Here is a 22,004-nt window from a genome sequence, read left to right as displayed (position 1 = left end):
CTGTTTTTATTTTTAAAAGTTGTCTAAGCTTCAAGGTTATTTTTGTTTTTTCAAAAATTTCTTCTATGATTTTTATTACATATTTCTATGTGTCTGGAATAAATTTCTATAGATGTGTTCAGTGACATGCTGTAGTATTTGAGATCTTAGACTCTGGTTCTGTTCTTACCTGTGTGACCATTGACAGCTAACATTTCTGTGTTGTTTTCTTCTATGAAATGAAGATTATACTGGGACTACTTCATAAATGAGTGATGCAAATGTGAAAAAGGTTTAGAACAGTGTTTAGTGCACAAAAACATAAATGCTTATTATAACTACATGTTATGGGTAAGGCATCTCATTTCCCCCCCATATAACTAGTTGTGACAGTGACATTTATTGAATAATTCATCCTTACTTTTAAAAACAAAGACTTATTTATATTTTATGTTGGTGAGTGTTTTGCTTGTACCATATGTGTGCCTGGTGCTTGAGGAAGCCAGAAGGGGGCACCAGATCCTGGAAACTGGAGTTACAGATAATTGTGAGCGCCCTATATGGGTGCTGGGAATTGAATCTGTGTCCTTTGAAAGAGCAAAAAGTGCTCTTAGCTGCTAGGCTAACTTTCCAATCTGAGTTTCATTCTTTTTCCCCAGTTAAAGTATCTCTATTTACAGGCTTTAAACTCTGTGGCTTTTTTCTTCTTCTTTTTAAATCCTCTGCTTCTGAACTGTGGTTGCTTAATTACCATAGTTCTAAGAACTGGCACCCAACAGCTGGAGGCCCTTTCCTTTCTTCTATAAAATTATTTTGCCTTTCTTGGACTTCCTTTTTCTTCTGTATAATATTTTAGAAACTCTAAACTTAGAAACAAAACAACTGTCACTAAGTCTTAGCATGGAAGAAAGACATACTGCTAATTAGCTAGAGTTAGACTGGAGACTGAACTTATTATTTGTTTAACCAGTGGGGTTGGCTTTAGAAATTATCTGTTATATAATCTAGAGATGGAGCCTAGCCATTCCACAAGGAGGATGTTAGAATAAAAAAATACTGTAAAAATACAAATCCTTAGCTAGCAGATCAAAAACTGCCTTGAGGTATAGCCCAAGGCACTTTAGAGAACTCCCATGGGTATTTTAGACTTTTTGGAAGACAGCAACATTTGCTGAAAACTGCGAACCCTGAATTCAAAGTTGTTTTTGATGCCTGACTGCTACTTTCATGTGATTGCTGTGGTATCTTTGTGATATTAGCACTTCGGAGGCTGAGGCAGGAGAATCAGGAGTCCAGAGCCACCTTCCATTAACATAGCAAGTTCAGGATTCAAGGCCTGATCTTCTTGAGACTTTATCTCAAAAGGGGGCAGAGGAGGTCAAACTTGAAGGAAGTTAGATGTGGACTTTTTTTTAAACAAAATAAAATAAAAAGCAAGACAGAGTGTTAAAATATAAACAACGTAAATTATTACGATCATCTTTTGATTTTGTTATTCTTATGTAGTCCAGGACTGACCTCACTGGAGGGTGATATTATTATTATTATTATTATTATTATTATTATTATTATTATGTGTTTTAATTTTATACATCAGCCGCCATGGGTTCCCCTGTCCTCCCCCCTCCCGCCCTTACCCCCACCTTCCCCCCAGCCCCTCCCCTCCATTCCCATGTCCTCCAGGACCAAGACTCCCCTGGGGATTCATTTAAACCTGGTGGATTCAGTACAGGCAGGACCTGTCCTGGAGGGTGATCTCAAACTTCTGGGCTCTTCTACCCTTAGGCGCTGAGACTATGCCTAGTCTATTCTGATTTTTTTAATGGTAGAAGTTTTGTACTAATGCTCTTAAAAATTATGTTTGTGCTTTATATATGTAATATATTTTAAACAGTTAAACTTGCTTATTTTCACTGTCCTGTTAATAAAGTGGTCCCTTTTGAGTTCCTGTGTTAGATTCAGGTGGTGTAATGTAGATGCAATACACAGGAAGGTAGGAGTACAGTTTACCTATTATTTTGTACCTTCTGTAGTTCTAGAAAGTTAATGCAGTAGACATTTTAATAGGAATAACTAAAATAATGTTACTTTTCAAAAATTACTAAGTTACTTTCCAGGGATTTTAAGACTTGACACATACGTTTCATAGTCCTCATCATGTGGGAATGGAGACCTGGATTCTTTTTCTAATACCCTCTTGTAGTTCTTGGGAGAAGAGTGAGTAGTTTGGAATTTGCCTAGGTTTCTTTTTTCTTTTACTTTTTTAAAATCCTGGCATGATCGGACACCTGATGGCCTGGGAATTGAACCCGGGTCCTCTGGAACATCTGTCAGTGCTCTTAACCACTGAGCCACCTCTCTCCTCTTTGCTTAAGTTTCTAAGTGCTGGGAAACTTTTTAAACAGTTGGAAGGTTTCTATTTATTATTTTGCCTTCGGCCATTCTGTTTCATACTTATTTAGAACCAGTCACTCATAATACAGGATTAGTGTATCTTAAATTCACAATATAATTTATAAATAACAGTCTTAATGTCATTGTTTCAGTTAGACATTGCTGAAGATGAGCCTAATTATATCTTGAGTTATTTACATACCAATTGGACAATAGGTTTTTTTTTTGTTTTTTGTTTTGTTTTTTTTTAAGTGAAAGGTGAAGCTTTATCTGGCTAAGATACAAAGTTTATAGCAAATGTTTTCTTTGTAATTTTTTTCTTCATATGTTTAAGTATCAGCCAAACACTTAAAAAGATTAAACTGAGTTCTCCTGTGCTCTTTACATCAAAATGAGTTCTTGATGAAAATTAAATGTAGAAAGTGAGCCGGGCGGTGGTGGCGCACGCCTTTAATCCCAGCACTTGGGAGGCAGAGCCAGGCGGATCTCTGTGAGTTCGAGGCCAGCCTGGGTTACCAAGTGAGTTCCAGGAAAGGCACAAAGCTACACAGAGAAACCCTGTCTCAAAAAAACAAAAACAACAACAACAAACAACAAAAAAACAAACAAACAAATGTAGAAAATGAAATTACAAATGTAACAAAACAAAATAAAGCTTACAAAACATTTGATAGGGGCTGAGGCTGAAGAGATGACTTAGTGATTAAGAACCCATGTTTAGTTCCCAGCACTGACATGGTGGTTCACAATCATCTATGACTCCTTTCTTCCAGGTGATCTGACTCCCTCTTTTGACCTCTGGGCAGTACCTGCCCATGGTGCACATACATGCAACAAAATACTCATGTACATAAAATAAATTTAAAAAATACTTTAAAAATTTAATACTCTTAAGAAAACTTGCCCAAGAAAAACAAATTTATGTAATTTTAAATATTAAGTTTTAAGAAATTGCTTGTGTGTGTGTGTGTGTGTGTGTGTGTGTGTGTGTGTGTGTGTATGTGTGTGTGTGTGTGTGTTAGAGAGCTAGATAGATGTGCCTATCCCTGCATGGGCTTGAGAACAGACGGTCAATATTGGGTAGGTTCCTCTATCACTGTCTGCATTAGTTTTTAAGACAGGTTTGTTTTCACTGAACCTAGAGCTCCCTATTTTGGCTAGATTGGCTAGCCTGCAGGTTTCTGGGGACCACCTGGCATGCTTTGTATTGCCCTGCTTTTATGTAGACGCTGGGACTCTGAGCTTAGATTTTTATGCTTTTGTAGCAAGCAAGTACTTTACCCACTGAGCCATCTTCCCAGGCCAGAAAAATTTCTTTTCTTATAACAAAATGATAAAGTCAGATGGAAAGGGGAGTATTTAGAAATGTGATCGTTATCATTAGTGGTTGCTTTTAAGTCAAGAGGATGAATACCTTAGTAGGAAAAATGTGCAAAATGTCTATCAAATATAGGAAAAGAGTATAAGTAAATAATGTAAAAGATACTTTATTTACAGTGAATTGTTTAAGTTTTCTACTTCCTTTCCATTCTTTGGAAAGCTTAACTTTGAATATAATAATTTAAAAAAATTGTAAACTCCATTGTGGAGTTTTCAATTAATTTTTGTTTTGTTTTTTTGTTTGTTGTTTGTTTTTCAAGACAGGGTTTCTCTGTGTAGTCCTGGCTGTCATGGAACTTGCTTTTAGTCCAACCAGGCTAGCTTCAAATTCATTATAGAGATCTGCCTGCCTCTGCATTCTGAATGCTGGGGTTGAAGGCTTGTGCCATCACCACCCAGCAAATTATTTATTTGTTTGTTTGTTTGTTTACTTTTTGTGCATTGGTGTTTTGCTTGTGTTTATTTCTGTGTTTGGGTGTCAGACCTTGGAGTTACAGACAGTTGTGAGCTGCCTGCCATGTGGGTGCTTGGAATTGAACCCCGGTCCTCTGGAGGAACAGCCGGTGCTTGCTTGCTTGCTTATTTACTTATTTATTTATTTATTTTATTTATTTATTTATTCATTCATTCATTCATTCATTCATTCATTTATTTGGGACAGGGTTTCTCTGTGTAGTTTTGGAGCCTTTCCTGGATCTCATTCTGTAGCCTAGGCTGGCCTCAAACTAATAGAGATCCATCTGCTTCTTCTTCCCATGTACTGGGATTAAAGGCATGTGCCCCCACTGCCTGGCTGTTACTGTTATTTTTTGAGAAAGGGTTTCTCTGAGTAGACCTGTCTGTCCTGGAATTTGCCCTGTAGACCAGGCTGGCCTCGAACTCACAGAGATCTTCCTACCTCTGCCTCCCGAGTGCTGGGATTAAAGGCATGCGCCACCATTCCCATCCTCAGTTAAACTTTTATTAGCAACTCATAATATTTAATAAGGCTGGTCTCAAGTGTTTTGTTTTGTTTTTTAAATAGGCTGTCCCAAATGAGTCATTTGGTTTCTTAGCAGTAAATTTTATTTACCAGACATCCATAGGGTATCATATTAAAAAGACAATCATCTGGTAATATGTTGTTTATTTTGACAGAAATAACAGAAAATTTTATTTAGTTTGTCCTTTTTCATTATCTTTGTAGGAGCCAGTGTTCGAACATTCACTCCGTTTTATTTTCTGGTGGAGCCGGTGGACACACTCTCAGTTAGAGGCTCTTCTGTTACATTAAACTGCTCAGCATATTCTGAGCCTTCTCCAAAAATTGAATGGAAGAAAGATGGAACTTTTTTAAACTTAGTATCAGATGATCGCCGCCAGCTTCTCCCAGATGGATCTTTATTCATCAGCAGTGTGGTGCATTCCAAACACAATAAGCCGGATGAAGGTTTCTATCAATGTGTAGCCACTGTTGATAATCTTGGAACCATTGTCAGCAGAACAGCCAAGCTCACGGTAGCAGGTAAGTCCTGTTCAGTGATTTAGTTGGATTTTCTCTTTTATGAGGTCTAAATCGAAATAAAAGTGGTATGTCGTCGTTTTCATTTAATTGGTGATAAGTTATTCATTTAGCGTGTCAGTTATGTATAGATGCTTTTTAATGTGACTACACTCATTTGCTTAGGATTGTGCAGAATACATTAACCCTTTTCTGCTTGTCTGAACGTTCAGAGTTGCTATCAGAACTACTAAGCAGGTTTTTCTTTTTAACTTGTAAACGGAAGAGGTAGTTTTATATTGAAAAATTGATGGTTTTGAAACCTACTACATCATAACAGTGTGGCTTAGTAAAACTTTAGTAAAGCCAGAATCCTGGTTCCTGGTGGTGGGCTAGTGAACAGCAAAGAGAAAAGAGATATGAATAAGAGGTTGTAAAAGAGATGTTTAGAGCATGAATGATAAGCAGAAGCCTGGCCTGAATGATATTATAGAGGAAGTCAGTAGATGAAACTTTAAGGAATGGGCAGTATTTTATTTAGAAATCTATAGTATCATGTAGTTAGAGTTTTCCTGCCTGGCCCAGTCAGGACAAATCTCTCTTACCCGCCAGTCCCACAGTTGCTCAGTCCCGACCAAGAAAGAACACAGAAACTTACATTGTTTAGAAACTGTATGGCTGTGACAGGCTTTTCGTTATCTGCTTCTTCTATCTTCAATTAACCCTTTTCTGTTAGTCTATACTTTGCCACATGGCTTGTGGCTTACCAGTGTCTTTACATGTTGCTTCTCATGGCGGCGGCTGGCGGTGTCTCTCCCCAGTCTTCTACTTCCCAGAATTCTCTTCTCTCTTGTCCCGCCTATACTTCCTGCCTGGCCACTGGCCAATCAGAACTTTATTTACACAGAGCAATATCCACAGCACTTCCCCTTTTCTTTTTTTTAAGGAAGATTTTAATTTTTACATAGTACAATTACATATAACAAAACAATTATCAAGCAAGAATTATAGTTACAATATTAAAGAAGATATCCTATCTATCTTATATTTGTGAGTCTAAAGTTTTATATCTAACTTATCTTGTATCATAATTGAGGAAATTATAACTATCTAGCCTTCAACCACATCAAAGACCTCAGAAGGATATAATATTATCTGAGAACCAGGAGAAGGATGCAAGCAACTTTCGGGAGTCTTGCAGGGTAGACAGAGACAGCTGGCAGCCTGAACAGTCACCTAATGTTCCTTTGTAAAGTTGGGGCATTTGTCTTCAGCCCACAGGGCTAGAGTCTCTTGGTCACTTCTCTCAGTGTCCTGTAGAATGTCTGGCAGTTTCCTCTGTGAAGCAGGAACCTGAAGGACCATTTTGTCAAGCAAAGTTCAGTGGTCACCTTTCTATGGGTCCTGCACGTACAGTCGATCAAGCAGTCCAGGCAAGAACAGTTTCTTGCCCAAATGGCTATTTTTGACAAGGTGAAGATAAGATATGAAGTGTCTTCAATGCCCATCCTCGTCTCTGAAGTAAATCGGTGTTGCCAGGAGCAGACATGTCTCACTGTCCAGAAAGTCTAAATTTTAAAAATATTTTAAATGCCATATTCTGAAAGTCTTTGAAGTATTTGAAGATTACCTATCTATCTGAAATATCTCTATGTATACCTAGAAGACTTAACTAACATGGCTATGAGTATGATTATCACAGATGATTAATTATTAATCTGTTTTTAATTATCCATTACAATTTTAAATGAACTATACAAACACAATACCTTAAACAAGAGTAGAAATATATACATAGTATAACAAAATTAACTAAGTTTGTATCAATAGACTAAAATCTAAACCAATGTAAAACATTTTAAACAAGTTGTTGCTCTTTAGAAGTAAGTTCCCTAATCTACCCTTTCATCCTATTATATCTATATCATATCCCCCTTTCTTCTTTAGAAAGAGATCTCATTTATAATCAACCTGCTTTAAAGAAAAATATTGGTTTTTCTCTGTCCCACACCAGAGGGCTCTTCTGATTTGGGACACAAGAATCTCTTAACCTTTTCTTTTAGCAATATGTCTGGGTTTAGAGAAGGAGTGAGCCAATTCCATCTCCAAAGCCAGCTTGATAATTTTGGGAATGTGGGCGTAGTTTCTCTTACTACTTCCTGCTGGAGGGGGGCGCTGTATCTTATGGGGACAGAAAGAAAATTTTAGGATTATAGAGTAGTCCATTAGGGTGAACCTCTGAGCCAGTTGCCTTGAAACCATTCTGGATGTCGGATCATCTGGGCCATGGTGTCATCGGAGACCTTTCAGGTGGTCTTGGCTGATCAAACCTGATATATCTTAATCTGGAACAAATCCATAGCCTCTGGCTTTCTGTGGAAACAAAAGCAGAAACTCTTTTCCAAAGCAACATATCCTTATATCCAAATTGTGAAGTCAAGTTACCTTTAAAATTTACATATTTGTTTAATTCAACAGCTTTTATGGTCAAATCTTTTTCTGCAGTTAAAAATCCCAAAGACAAGACAAACCAAATTCTCTGTGTAATATCCATCTTTGTAAGATTGAAACGCCGCTGTGGCTGCTGGCTCCACCCATCTCAGCTTCTCAACATGGCGGTGGTACAGTTTACCACCAGCTCTGGGTCTGGAGCCATGTGTACCATCAGCTATCAGAAGCAGTTCTATCAAAGCAGTCCATAGCCTAGAAACCTTTTTTTTTTAACTTGCAAAGACTAAATCTACCACGCAGCAGAGTAAAGTGCTGCTTGTAGATTCCTCATTCCCGCCACGCTGCAGGTCAGACATACACGCCAGGAACCCACCATAGTAGCTCAAACCGGCAGGCTGCCGCTAACTTGAGAGAGACAACTAGGAAGCTGTTTTTAGCTCCATTTTAGAATCTTTTTTATCAGGTTTTAGGTGGAAACTCTTGCCAGCACATTGGGCACCATTTGTAGTTAGAGTTTTCCTGCCTGGCCCAGTTAGGACAAATCTCTCTTACCCGCCAGTCCCACAGTCGCTCAGACCCAACCAAGAAAGCACACAGAAACTTACATTGTTTAGAAACTGTATGGCTGTGGCAGGCTTCTTGTTATCTGCTTCTTCTATCTTAAATTAACCCATTTCTGTTAGTCTATACTTTGCCACATGGCTTGTGGCTTACCAGTGTCTTTACATGTTGCTTTTCGTGGCGGTGTCTGGCGGTGTCTCTCCCCAGTCTTCTACTTCCCAGAATTCTCTTCTCTCTTGTCCCGCCTATACTTCCTGCCTGGCCACTGGCCAATCAGAACTTTATTTACACAGAGCAATATCCACAGCAGTATCATTATTATATCATATAGAAGGCAGAGTGAACGCAGAAAAAAATAATAACTCCTTTTCAAGGGATCTCTGTTTAAGTGATAGCAAATGTAGAGAAATTAAGTATCTAGAGAATTAGAGTGTTTCTAAATACTTCCTGTCTGCTTTAGAGTAGACACTGGTGTTCTAGATAGGGTTTCTTTACTTGAGTACCAGATGAAATCATTTTGTGAATGGCCATGTTTTACTCACCTTGGTCAGCTGCAGGTGTGTGAGGATGGAACCTGACAGTGTCAGACATTCCCACTATGGAGTGATTGGTTCTTATTTCATGCTCATGTACTTACAGCAGCGGTTCTCAACCTGTAGATTGCGACCCCTAGGTTTGCCAAACGACCCTTTCACAGGGGTCACCTAACACACATATATTTACGATTCATAACAGTAGCAAAATTACAGCAACTAAATAACTTTATGGTTGTGGGGGGGTTCACCACAGCATGAGGAACAGTATGAAGGGTTGCAGCCTTAGGAAGATTGAGAACCACTGACTTAGAGGATTTTGACCCTTTGTCTTTGCAGTTAAATACTCAGAATTTAATGTGGGTATGACCTAATGCTACAATAATCATCCACAATTACAGATTGAGGGTGGAAAAATAAAAGTAGGGGGTTCAATTTAACCCAATGGGTTAATTCTCTTTTTCACGTCTCTTTTCTCCCCTCCCCCATTCTGTCTACAATGTGTATGAAAAGTAAATTGGTGTACCGAAGTCCTCTATAATTTCACTCAGGTCAGGCTCCTGCTTATCATTTATGCTCTAACGTCTCTTCTCTGGCCTCTTCTTTAGATCTCTTTTCTCTCTGCTGACCACTAACCCACCACCAGAACCTTTGTATTCTGCCTCCTGGTTTTTCTGTATTGATCCAGTTTCTCTTTCCTGAGATGACCCTTGACTTTACTTACCACAGCCAAACCTGCTTGTCTGCCACCTCATTGCGCTCCCCTCCAAGTCTGTTCTCCACATGGGGTCAGAGCACTTGCACCATATTGTTCATAGCTAGGCTGCTTAACCATAGATCTCTTGACTCCTCTTCTGAGATTACACTCACCTCTCTAGCCTCACTGTTACCATCCTAGCAGCCATTTTCCTCTGTCTTTTAACCAGTGTTAGTCCTGGCAGTGCCAGCTGTTGGGTTCCCTTTCAAATATTCTCTACTTTCTGACCTTCCCTTCTGATTTCTCCACTGGCAGTTAAAGGCTGCTTTTTTTTTGTTTATATATGTGTATTTTAAAAAAGATACCAATTCTACAATGTTAGCCAGAATTGGCATATGACCTAGTTCTCAACTCAAGACAATTGAGAGCATTTATCCGTACACAGTGTACATGACTACTGAAATAGTGGCACTGTTCATAATAAATAAATAAATAAAATTCCACCAAATGAGGGATAGAAAATCCAAATATGAAATCTCCATATCGTGGAATATTCTTTACCAATGAAAAGGAATGAAGTCATAATACAATGTGACTACATGGATGAACTATAAAAATCTTGTGGTAAGTTAAAGAAGCCAGTCATTAATGACTCTACACTGTTCAAGCTCATCTGTACAAAGTGCCCAGACTAGGGACATGTGTAGAGAGAGAAACTAGATTGATTGGTTTTTTTAGGGCAAGTAAGTAGCTGACAGCAGATGGGAAGTGAGGACAGCAGTACGGGGGCTATAACCGAGCAGTTTCTTTGGGGATGCTAAAAGAGTTAGGTTATGGAGATGCTGACACAATCTGTTCATATTCAGTCATGTACTTCAGCGGGAAACGTCATAGTTCATAAATTACATGTTTAAAAAGTTCTCAAAAATCATTTTAAAAAGACACTGCCAACTCTGACATTGTAAAAGACTACAGATAGTTTTGGTTGCAAACAGAACTACTTTTAGTTGTGGCGAGAAAGCAGGAAAGTTTTTGAAGATTATTAAATAGGTAGTTCATAGATTTTAATGTGAGGCTGCTTTTCTCTGCGTTGTCTCATTTCTGCTGCACAAATTACATTTTTGTTCTGCCTGGAGAGTAGTCTGGCTGTGTGCTTCATGCTCCAAGGTTAGGAAATGGCATGGTCTAAATACAGACAGTGTCGATCCGTTCTTGCCAACTCCATACCTCACTCCTACTCTTTTTCCTCCTGCTCTTCTCCAGAGGCAGCTGGAACACAGGAAGCTGAGGCGGCCTTTGCCTTGATAATGTCACTTAGAGTTTATCCATATGTTTTCCCTATTCAGAAACTTTTTGAAATTTTCTGTTTGACAAATCCCCATATGTTGTTATGGGCTTCTGCTTTTTAAAATTACTCATTTTCACAAGACCTCTAGAGGGAGTATTTTTAATTAAAAAAAAGAAAAAGACAACTAGAAGACAATTCTTTCTTTGATTTATTAAGTTGCACCTACCTAGCTTCATTAGAGTCTGTGTTTATCTTTGTTAGTTACCTTTTCCCTGAACTTTTGTTTGTTTGTTTACCAAATAGATATTTGGACAATTTTATCTTTATTCCTTTCCTTTGAATATCTCCATAACATAAAGTCAAAGAAAATACATAGCAGTATTAGAAAACTTGGGTGTTATTATTTGACCAATTCATCATCATAAAACTAGGAAACTTAGAATAATTGTTCAGAATTTATTTCTTAGTCTTTACAGAAATATTTTGTTGTGTTCTGAGCATATTAGACTTACTTTTAAGATATTGTTAGTACTAGTAGCTACTTGAGTGTTTATATGCCAGGCAGTATACCATATGAAGTACTTAGATTAACTTTTTAAACCCCTCTGTGAGGTCTGTTAGTTTTCATTTAACTGGTGAGGAAACTGAGGCTTAGAATCAATAATTACCAACTTTACATAACCATGGAAGATGGAGTTAATTTAAATTCAAGATGGAGACTGCAGTGGCTAACCAGTGCTCACAGTCATTTTGTTCTGTGGCATCTATAGAACATTTAGAACTACAGCGATTTCAACCTTAATGGATAGTTACAAAGACAGAACCGAAAGATCTCATGTGCTTTCACAAGTCTTCACAAGCCTTCCAGGTCTCCCAGCTAACATTTCAACATCCCTTTGTCATCCCTCTTAGCCAGCTTTCTGTTGCTGTGATTGAAGCACTGATCAAAAGCAACTTGGAGAGGATTTATTTCAGCTTACAACTCTAAGGTCATATTCCATCAGGGAAGTCGGGGTAGGGAATTCAAGTGAGGCAGGAACCTGGAGGCAGGAACTGATGTGGAGGCCATGGAGGCCATGTGGTTCATTTGGCCTGCTTCTTATCGCACCCAGGACTGCCTGTCCAGGGGTAGCACACCGCTTGTGAGGTGGGCCCTACCACATCAGTCATTCATCAGGACAGCACCTCACAGACTTGCCAACAGGGCAGTTTTAGGGAGGCATGTTCTCAGTTGTGGTTCCCTCCTCTCTGATGACTCTAGCTGTGTCAAGTGGACATAAACTAGACAGCACATTATTCAAATGCACATTTCTACCTGAATCATTAAGAATAGTAAGTGGCAGACACGTTACTCTGTTGCATCTGCCTGAATGTATAAGTGTGCATTCTGAAAACGAGGACATTCTCCTAAATAACCATAGGCTTTCATCAGAATTAAGAAATTAATGCAATACTGTCATTTAATTTAGATTTCACAGATAATAGAAAAATAAAAGGGCAGAGACCACCCTCCTTTCTGGTCCAAGATTACATGTGTCATATTATAATTATATCCTTATATTCATTTGATATACAGTAGGGCCTCAGGTTTTCCATGTCTAATTTTGAGTTTGATTTCCTCCTATGAAGAGATTGAGATTTTGCATTTTTGGGAGAAATACCATGGAAGTAGTGTAATGTTTTCAGCGAGGCATATCAAAATGTATACTGTTTTATTGCTAATGATGTTTGCTTTATTACTTAAGATGATCTGTGTAGTATTTCTCCACTTTATAAAGTAAGGAGTGTTTTTATAATTAATAATTAGTATTTTGGGAAGAAGTGTTTTGGTGTTTTATAAATACACTGTGCCTCATCAATTTCATTGAAAGATTATTGCCTGAATCAGTTATTAAGATAGTGGTTGGCAAATGGCTATTGTTTCTAATTCTGTCATCGTTATGCAGTAGATCTTTTCTTTCTACACCACTGTTTGTTGACATTAGCATGAGTCAACGGATTGTTATTTACGGACTAATAATGTGTTAGTGTCATTATTTTCAATCTTGATTTCTCTGTTAAATACTTCTTTTATCTATATTTTAAGGTTAAAACTTCAACTAGTGACATAAAGCAAGGAACTTACTTTGCCTGGTTCTTTTCCTGACCCATTCTTAGAATTAGCCTCTGCTCTAGCACATTGGTTCCTTGCAGTGGAGAACGATATTTAGAAATCAAGATAAAGTCACCATTTGGACTATGTTAAAGAAGTGACATTGAATCAGAGGCTAGAGAATATATAAGTGTATGTATGTATGTGTCAATGTACATTCATTGGCTGTATACAAAATATGTATTTACCCATGCCTTTATAGCTATATAGTTCTATATCTATAGTTAGATGATCCTTAAGTCTACATTGGAACTTCATCATAGGATATGACATAGCATTTATTCTACCTTTGTCCTTTTTCACATCACACCTTGCTTTTCTAGCTGTGAGGAAATCTGACTCAGGGTATCCTTAATGCAGTTACTTATTTGCTCTGTATCTGCATATCTAGTTAAAATTTTTGATGTATGGATCTTCTTGGTCCTGATGGCAGCATATGTTGAGGCTACATGAGCTGACTTGGTGCTAGCCTGTATGACTATATTTTAGAGTAATGATTAATGACTTTTTATTTTCCTTTATTGTCCAGGTCTTCCGAGATTTACCAGCCAACCAGAACCTTCCTCAGTATATGCTGGAAACAGTGCAATTCTGAATTGTGAAGTTAGTGCAGATTTAGTCCCATTTGTAAGGTGGGAGCAGAACAGACAGCCTCTTCCTCTGGATGACAGGGTTGTCAAACTTCCAAGTGGAACACTGGTTATCAGCAATGTGACCGAAGGAGATGGAGGACTCTACCGCTGCATAGTTGAAAGTGGTGGGCCACCAAAGTATAGTGATGAAGCGGAATTGAAAGTTCTTCAAGGTATTAACCCATTGTCAGAACTGATAATTTTGTTTAATGGATAAAATTGTTCTGTAATTTTAATAAATGACATTAAAATATGGGAGATATTACTATTAATATAGTATGTTTCAGGTTTTTTTAAAAGAGATAATATGGGGGAAAATGCTGTAAAAATCCACTCTTTAAAGACAGGTGTAATGGTGCACACCTTTAATCCTATCACGTGGGAGCGAGAGACAGGTTCGAGGCCAGCTTGGTCTACATAGTTTCAAAGGACAGCCAGAGCACAGCCGGAGCTTCATTGTAAGATCCTGTCTTGAAAAAAGTGAAAAGAAAAAACAACAACTCACTGTTTAGTTGATATATTGTTAAAACTTTATCAGTTGCTGGGTGTGGTGGCACACGCCTTTAATCTCAGCACTCTGGAGGCAGAGGCAGGTGGATCTCTTGAGTTCCAGGCCAGCCAGCATTATGTAGAGAGATCCTGTCTTAAAAAGCAAAGCAAAACAAAAATTAACCAAAATAAAATAAAAATGAAAATGTATCAGGATAGCTGTGAATAGTGGCATACACCTACAATCCCAGCGTTTGAGGGGCTGTGGCAAGGTGACCTTGAACTTATCCTCCTGCCTGCCCTACCAGGAGCTGGGGCTGTAGAACGTGTGCCTCTGTGTTTTTTGTCAGTCCTCTCTCCTCGGCCCTCCTCACAACAGGATACTTTCATAGTTACCTTTTTTTTTTTTTTTTTTTTACCTAAAATAGTCTTTCTCAAGGTAGTTCATGTAAGGACAGGTAGATCAGTAACTGATATAGGTAATTGGTGACATCTCCATGGCATTCCTATTCTGATGTAAGCTCTGCTCCTCTGTCAGTCTCTCACTCTGTGTCTTGTCTCTCTGATAGTCATCTGTGTGCATCTTTTTCCAGTTATGAAGCTTCTCCTTGCACACACCTTCTCACAGCTCATTGTGGTCATTGTACCTATTTACTGCTTTACGAGTGTCTAATTCTTTACAGATTTCTCATTTCAATTCAAGTTATATAATTTGGCCGTCCCTACCTGGGTGGGCAGAGGTATTCTTGTTCATAGAAATATATAACTAATTTATAGTCTTATTTATAACACATGGACTTATAGAGAGAGACCACTGTTATGAGCTGTCACTTCTGAGGGTATTGCTGAGGACCTTGAACTGATTTTTAAAAAATATGTAGCTTCTTTCTTTGTTGTTACCATCTCTGCCCAAGTCATTTCCATCCTAGTGTATGCTCAATAACCACTTTTCCAAATAGACAAACTTTGCTCAAAACTCCCTGTCGTACCTAGGTTTCTATTACTGTGATAAAACACTGTAGGAAAAGAACTTGGGAAAGAAATTCATCTTAAAATTCTCAGGTCACACTCTGTCACTAAGGGAAGTCATGGTAGCAACCTGGAGTCAGGAACCAACGCAGAGCCATGGAGGACCGCTGATACTAGCATGCTCACACATGGCTTGCTCAGCCTGCTTTCTTTCACAACTCAGAACCAGCTGCTTAGGGTGACATTGCCTACCTGAGTTGAGCCCTCCCATCAATCACTAAGAAAATGCCCCACAGGCTTGTCCACAGGCTTGTCCACAGGCTAATATGATAGAGGCATTTTCACAGTTGAGGTTCTCTGTTCCCAGATGACCAGAGCTTGTGTCAAATTGTCATAAAAACTGGCCAGCGCACTTTCTAATGGTTTCTTTATGTTACTCACAATTAAAATTTTTGGTCTTTATATAATCTAATACCTCTTCCCTCCTTCACCTTTCCTTTCCTTCTCCTGTTTTTTTTTTTTTTCTCAGTTGTGACCAGCATATGCTTTTAGAACAGTCCCCAAATGCTTTTACTTTAGAGCTTTTTTATTTGGCGTTTTCTTTGTCTAGAATCTTGTGTGTGTGGCTCACTCTCTCTTTCTTCAGTGCCCAGATATCACTTTATTGGTGAATTGTCCCTTGGATATTCTGTTTAAAACACCAGTCTGTTTCCACCTCCAATGCTTTTTCCTTCCTCCATAAAATATATCAACACATCAGTTACATATAGTATCTAATTTATTGTCTTTCTTCCACTATTAGTATGTAAGCTCAACGAGAACAAGGAATCGTGTTTGGCACATAGAAACCAATACATTTTTGTTATGAATTTGCTGAAATAATTCTGTTAAAATTTGATTGAATATTACATTTATAGATATACATTTATAAGTATTCCTAAGTAATTGAAAGTGAAATAAGAGCAACTGTTGCTACATAATAATGTTCTCTAGCTGACTTGCTTCGTCCTATTCCTTTCCACACCTGAGATAGCATTCAAGCATCTCCTCAGAATCTAATCCAGGAATACAAAGTTAATGATTTCAAAGGATGAAACCATAACCTAGTACTCGAAATAAGAACAGAATGCTGGATAAATGCTTATTTAAGTATGAAGAGAGTGGTTCTTGTCATTCATTTGGAGCACAACCAATTCCTGCCCTCCTGCAGAGTTTTTGAGGTTATGTTGGCTAAGAGATACAGGGGTGTGATTTCAGTCACAAAATTCTGTTTCAGTGTTGGCTACCCAGGTAGGTACAGGTAAGTGTCAGCCTTAGAAGCTAGCAACTCAGCCATCGAGTGACTGTCTTCTTAATGGCAGAGCTTGTCACTGGTTGGCTTTTAGAAGTCTAGTCACTGAAATGAATGGTCACTCATCTTGTTACCGTGGCTACAAAACTATCACTAATTGTCTAGACAAGTTTAAAGGCAGTTCTGGTGGTTGTTACCATGCCTGTTGGGAAAACTTTTGACAGTGGGGACAGGAGTTTCCTCTCTACCTGAGAATGATCTTTCTTCTCCAACTTCTGTATTAATTTATAAAACCCTATGAAGTAGAAAGAACACTTACCTTTTGTCAGTAGGAGTGAGGCCATGTCATGTATGAGCAAGAGCACAACTAAAATGTCAGCATCCCTACATATACAGACATCATGATCTAGACAGTTCTTACATTACACAATCAGAGAATTGGTAGGTTAAATTTTTTGGTTTTTCATTTTCATTTTTTTTTTTTTTTTAAAGACAGGGTCTCATTATGTAGCCCTAGTTGACCTGGATCTCCCTATGTAGACCAGGTTGGCCTCCACTCAGAGATCCTCCTGTCGCTGCTTCCTGAGATTAAGGGCATGTATCACCATGACAGACTTGACAGGTGATTTAAAGAGATAAACACTTAGACTTTTAGAAATAATAGACACAAGAAAGGAAAGTAGATTCAAAGTCCTGTCAGAAGGGAGGATACATAGGTATTGAGCTTATTCAGTCTCTGCTGTTTGTACCCCTCATGTGGTGTTGCGTAGATTCATGTCGTGTTTTGCTCATTTGACTAGAAAGCGCTGTGTAAGTGGGAACTGTCACTTATATACCTTTGAGACTCCTAAATAGCACAGTATAATACTTTGCATAGTGAAAGTATTTGGAAAATGTTTACTGATTCAGATGTAATTTTCTTGTGTTAGTTTTGCTTATTTTGTCACATAAAGCCACACAGTTCTTCATGACTGAAGTTGTGAGGTGCTTTGTCTTTTATTTGATTATTCTCTCCTTTAAATTTGCTTTAGGTCCTGAGGAAATGCTAAACCTGGTATTTCTGATGCGGCCATCTCCTATGATCAGAGTTACTGGTCAGAGTGCAGTGTTGCCTTGTGTTGTCTCAGGACTTCCTTCTCCAGGCCTTAGATGGATGAAAAATGAGGAAGTGCTTGACACAGAAAGGTAACTATGCCTGCCTAAGAGTCCTTCATACCCTTAGCTGGAGACTTGGTCTAATCCTATTTGGAAGTATCAATATGTAAAAATAAATACTTTGTTTAAGCACATTACAATTTTTAATGTCATCCTTGAAATGTGTTTCTATGCTGTATCTAACTGATGTTTGAAGAAAAAGCCTGCTTTCAGAATAGTAAGGGGTTGTTGTTGTGTAGCTGCATTATACTTAACTTCCTGGGTCTCATTCCCGAGGTTGTTACATGAGCTGCCAGACCTCCCCAGGTTGAGTCTGTTACTCTTATGTGCACTGTGATGGGTTCTCCTTTGCCCAAACAGTGTAAGCGAATGCCTTCCTTGAATGCCTTCCTTCTCCCTGCATTACCGCAGTCGCCACACCTGGCTTTATTTTACTTTCTAAAGTCCTACCAAGCCATATGCTATGTTTACAAGTTTTTATCTTCTGCAAGAGCCTTCTGTTATTGCTAATCATCTTCTGCATCCCTTGTCTCTTTGTTAGGAAATGGGTAATTTTCTTCACTTGTATTCTCTCAAGAAAGCTGGAGTGGCAGTGATGATTCAATCCAAGCATTGTAAATCTGCTGGCATCCCTGGCCTCTGCCCATTAGGTGTCCAAAGCACTTTCAAGTTATGATGACCCAAAGCATGTCTAGATATTGTCAAATGTCCCCTGAGGAACAAAATCATCCCTGTTGAGAATGACTCTTAAAGCACTGCTCTGCAGTGTAGTGTAATATATGCCTCAGTGTAAATGAAAGTTTTCTGATAGCTATGCTAAAGCAGTGTGCATGTTTGCAGTCCTATTATAGCAATTCTTTATGTTAGGTACTACTTAGAATGAAATATAGTTCATTGTGCCACAGCATTATGAAGGTATAAGCAAGATACAGAATGATTTTGTGTAATGAGTAGAAGTGGGGATTTTTGTACACCACCTCCCCCACCCCCTAGTTGTTCAAGAATTCAACAAATTATTATTGAATGCTATTCTAGGTACATTCCTACATCTAATAACCAAGTAGTAAAAAGAGTTTTTGTTTTTAGAGTGGAAGAATGAGATAGTAATATAAAGTGTCAGGTTGGAATAAGTACTCTGAAGAAACTCAAGATGTAGTATTGAAGGATGACCGAGGCAGAATGGGGTTGATATTGTAAATGGAGTATTAGAGAATTGTTCTCATAGAAAGGTCATTCTCAGGGTGGAGTCTTAAGTGGGCCAATAGAAACAAATCATGATAGGAAAGTTACATGTCTTTCCAGTTTTATTTGAAGTTTATTTTTGAGAGCAAGTGTTTTTTAATCCAATGTGAATATATTATGGTTAAGAATATTTCTATGAACTTTAAGGCTAAACCAGGAGACTCTGAAGAACAATTAGATGTTTTTCTGCTCCTAGGTCCCTAAATACTCATGCGATTATGTAGAGGAAAGTCTGAGAAACACTGCCTTGTTGTGTCACTGTCTCAGAAAGCTTCAGGGATTTACCAGTGTTGGTAGTGTTGTATTGGCTTCTCCAGATCCTTGCACAGTGTTTGGTGCATATCTGGGGAAGCAGAATGTTCCACCGTGTATTTTGGCTGAATTACTGAGTGTAATGTGAGAAAGCAGAAGTAGGTAATAGAACACAGGAGTTCTTCTCCTTCAGGTTGCATGTAGGTAATTATTCATATTGTCTTTGTTTTTGTAAGTACCTTAGGAGAAGTGTGGGTGGACTATAATTATTTAGATTTCAGATTTGAGATTTGGAAATTAAAGGGGGAAAATGTCTAAAAATCTCAATAGTGCTGGGCTATCCGAAAACAAAGCATCAAGTATTAGGCATCTTTATTACGTCTTTAAAAACAGACACATAAAAACATAGGGTTTTTTTGTAAATGTCTAAGAATTAATAGCGTTTATTTAATTTTGTTAATATATGTTCAGATTTTAAAAAAGGCAAATAGAATGAGGGTGGTAGAAATGGTTCTGCTTTGAAGAGGATCCAGAAAATATGAGTGCCAGTGCTCAAGATGAGCAGCAATAAAATATAATTTAGTGATCCATAATACCTTGTTTTAGGGGATGATAGGTCTGAGTCCAGGTGCAAAGGAGCAGGTCATAGTTTAAAAGGCTTGGTTAACATACTACAGGTAATGGTAGTGTAAAAATTAAGAGCTTTCTTTTCTTCTTTTTTCCTTAAATAACTGGCTCATACTTAAAGGATCATCCAAGTATAGCAGTGTCTTCAGAATTTCACTTTTCAAGACTTCATTTTTGGTTAACATCAGCCTGAAAATAATAATGAAATAAATAAAAAATTTAAAGTGGTTGCTTTAGTTATGTACTTGTAGAATTATATTCCTTGCTATGTGTCAAGTATCTTTGTTGATCTAGTTTGTAATTCTCCAGATTAAACTTTTTAACTTTATAAAAATGTGAGAATATTGATTTGTAGTTTTCTCTGTGCTACAGGATTATTTTAGTTTTGTTTCATATCGTTAAAGATTTATGAAAGTGTTCAACACTCTTGTTGTAAGTGGAGTGATGGATGGTGGCTGATTTGTGCCCATTACCACACCCAGGGAGCTGCTCAGTGGCAATCATCCATCCCTTTTCCTTCCTGTCTTTTTTTACCCCACCCCCAACCACCCTTGTTTCCTAGCCAAGCCACCATAGGAAACTCTCATTGTGTCACTACCTCGTGACTTGCTGTTTGATCTGACATTTTACCCTTTTTATTTTTCTTTCTATTAGTAATCTCAGCATGGCATAGCTGTGGTGAAGTTGGTCTCAGATTGATTGCAGACTTTAAAATATATAATTTCCAAAAAGTTAGACAGAATAACTAGATAGAAGGAAGTTGAATTGGTCATAAAAAATTGGTCATAAAAGTGATAACTCTTTGGGAATAGCTAGAAGCATCAGGGATTGTGACATTCATTTGTACACTGTGGCATTTATGCATATAAAATATGAGCAAACCAAATTGGAATTAAATTCTGATTTTTTTAAATTTTAGTCCATTTGTAGCTATCACCATAACAACACTGCTAAATTGTTTTCTCTATGTTATTATGGGAAGAGCCTCTCAGTTATTCTTCATGCTAAAATGTATCATTTTGTTTGTTTAATCCAGTTCTGAAAGGTTGGACTTGCTAGCAGGAGGTAGTTTGGAGATCAGTGACCTCACTGAGGATGATTCTGGGACTTATTTTTGTATAGCTGATAATGGAAATAAGACAATTGAAGCTCAGGCGGAGCTTACTGTGCAAGGTATGTAATTATTTATTGTGTAATTAAAAATAATGTGTACTCTCTAGGTCTGCTGATAGCTTAACAGTAATACGGGGAAGGCAATAGGCAATACAACGTAATAGTTAAAACACAGACTTCTAGACCACATCACTTGGGTTCAGATTCTGAGCTTGTATTTCCCAAACATGACAATATAAATTTTCTTTTCTTCTTTTAATTATATATGTGTATGGTGTGTGTGTGTGTGTGTGTGTGTGTGTGTGTGTGTGTGTGTTCGTTCACATGTGTTTGGTATACATGTTGGAGTACATGTGGAAGCCCAAGGATGGTAACAGAAATCTAGATCATCATACTCTTTGAGGCAGAGTCTCTTAGTCAAACCCAGAGCTTGTTGATAGTTATTCTTGTTATCCAGCTGTCTGTGGGGATTCCCTGGCTCTTCCTCCCAAGGTGAGCTGCCTTGTCCACCTGGCATTGGTGTAGGTACTGGAGAGCTGAACTCTCGTCCTCTTAGTTCCATAGAAAGTGCTTTAACTGCTGAGCCGCCTCCCTTGCCCCAGTCATAGCAAATTTATATAACCTTCCTGAACTCCATCTTCATCATCTGTACAATGGAAATAATAAGAGTACTTTGTTGAGATTATCTTGAAGTTTAAGAGCTAACTAATCCTCATAAAGTTCCCAGCTCAGTGTTATTGTTTTTTATAGTTGTAATAGTAATGATGATGGTGGTGGTGGTTATGATGCTGTCAAGGAGGAAGGTGTGATCTGGGGCATCTCCAAAGTTCTGTATTGTCTCAGAATGCTTTCCTCTAAAGATGTCCTTTGTGCATGAGCTGGCTGTTTGGAACCTGGGGCTTATGCAGGGACACTTCGCTCAGCCTGGGAGGAGGGGACTGGACCTGCCTGTGCTGAATCCCCAGGGAAGTCTTTGCCCTGGAGGAGATGGGAATGGGGGATAGGCTGAGGGGAGAAGGTGGAGGGGGTGGAAGGGGGAGGACAGGGGAATCTATGGCTGATATGTAAAATTAAATTTAAAAAATTTATAACTAGTTTCATTTTAAAATCTATACTTGGGAAAAAGTGCTTTTGAAGTAAATTTATTAGAGAAAACTGCAAAGAGAGAGGGGTCTTATATATTGAAATTCACCATCTTTCAAACCAATATGTTATTGGCACAAGAATAGGCAATAAAAAAGAATAAAGTCCAACTATTATTTGCAGTACTGTGACCAGAGTTGTCAGGATCAGAACCTAGCCCTGGCAGCACTAACAAG

At 38.2% G+C, this 22,004-nt stretch overlaps 1 protein-coding gene across 9 annotated transcripts in view; it reads left to right on the top strand.

Moving 5' to 3' along the window:
• Window positions 1-22,004, top strand: part of Neo1 (neogenin 1) — a 170,454-nt gene that overhangs the window by 41,933 nt on the left and 106,517 nt on the right. For all 9 annotated transcript variants that reach the window (XM_036194313.1, XM_036194316.1, XM_036194311.1 and 6 more), the window contains exons 2-5: window positions 4,940-5,257; window positions 13,445-13,720; window positions 17,328-17,481; window positions 20,609-20,745. In XM_036194313.1, coding sequence (XP_036050206.1) covers window positions 4,940-5,257; window positions 13,445-13,720; window positions 17,328-17,481; window positions 20,609-20,745 — 885 coding nt within the window. The remainder of the gene's footprint in view (window positions 1-4,939; window positions 5,258-13,444; window positions 13,721-17,327; window positions 17,482-20,608; window positions 20,746-22,004) is intronic.

Source organism: Onychomys torridus, chromosome 7 (genome assembly GCF_903995425.1).
Source record: "Onychomys torridus chromosome 7, mOncTor1.1, whole genome shotgun sequence".
In the NCBI taxonomy this organism is placed as follows: Eukaryota; Metazoa; Chordata; class Mammalia; order Rodentia; family Cricetidae; genus Onychomys; species Onychomys torridus.
Note: the sequence above shows the minus strand (reverse complement) of the source record. Positions and strands in the feature narration are given on the sequence as shown.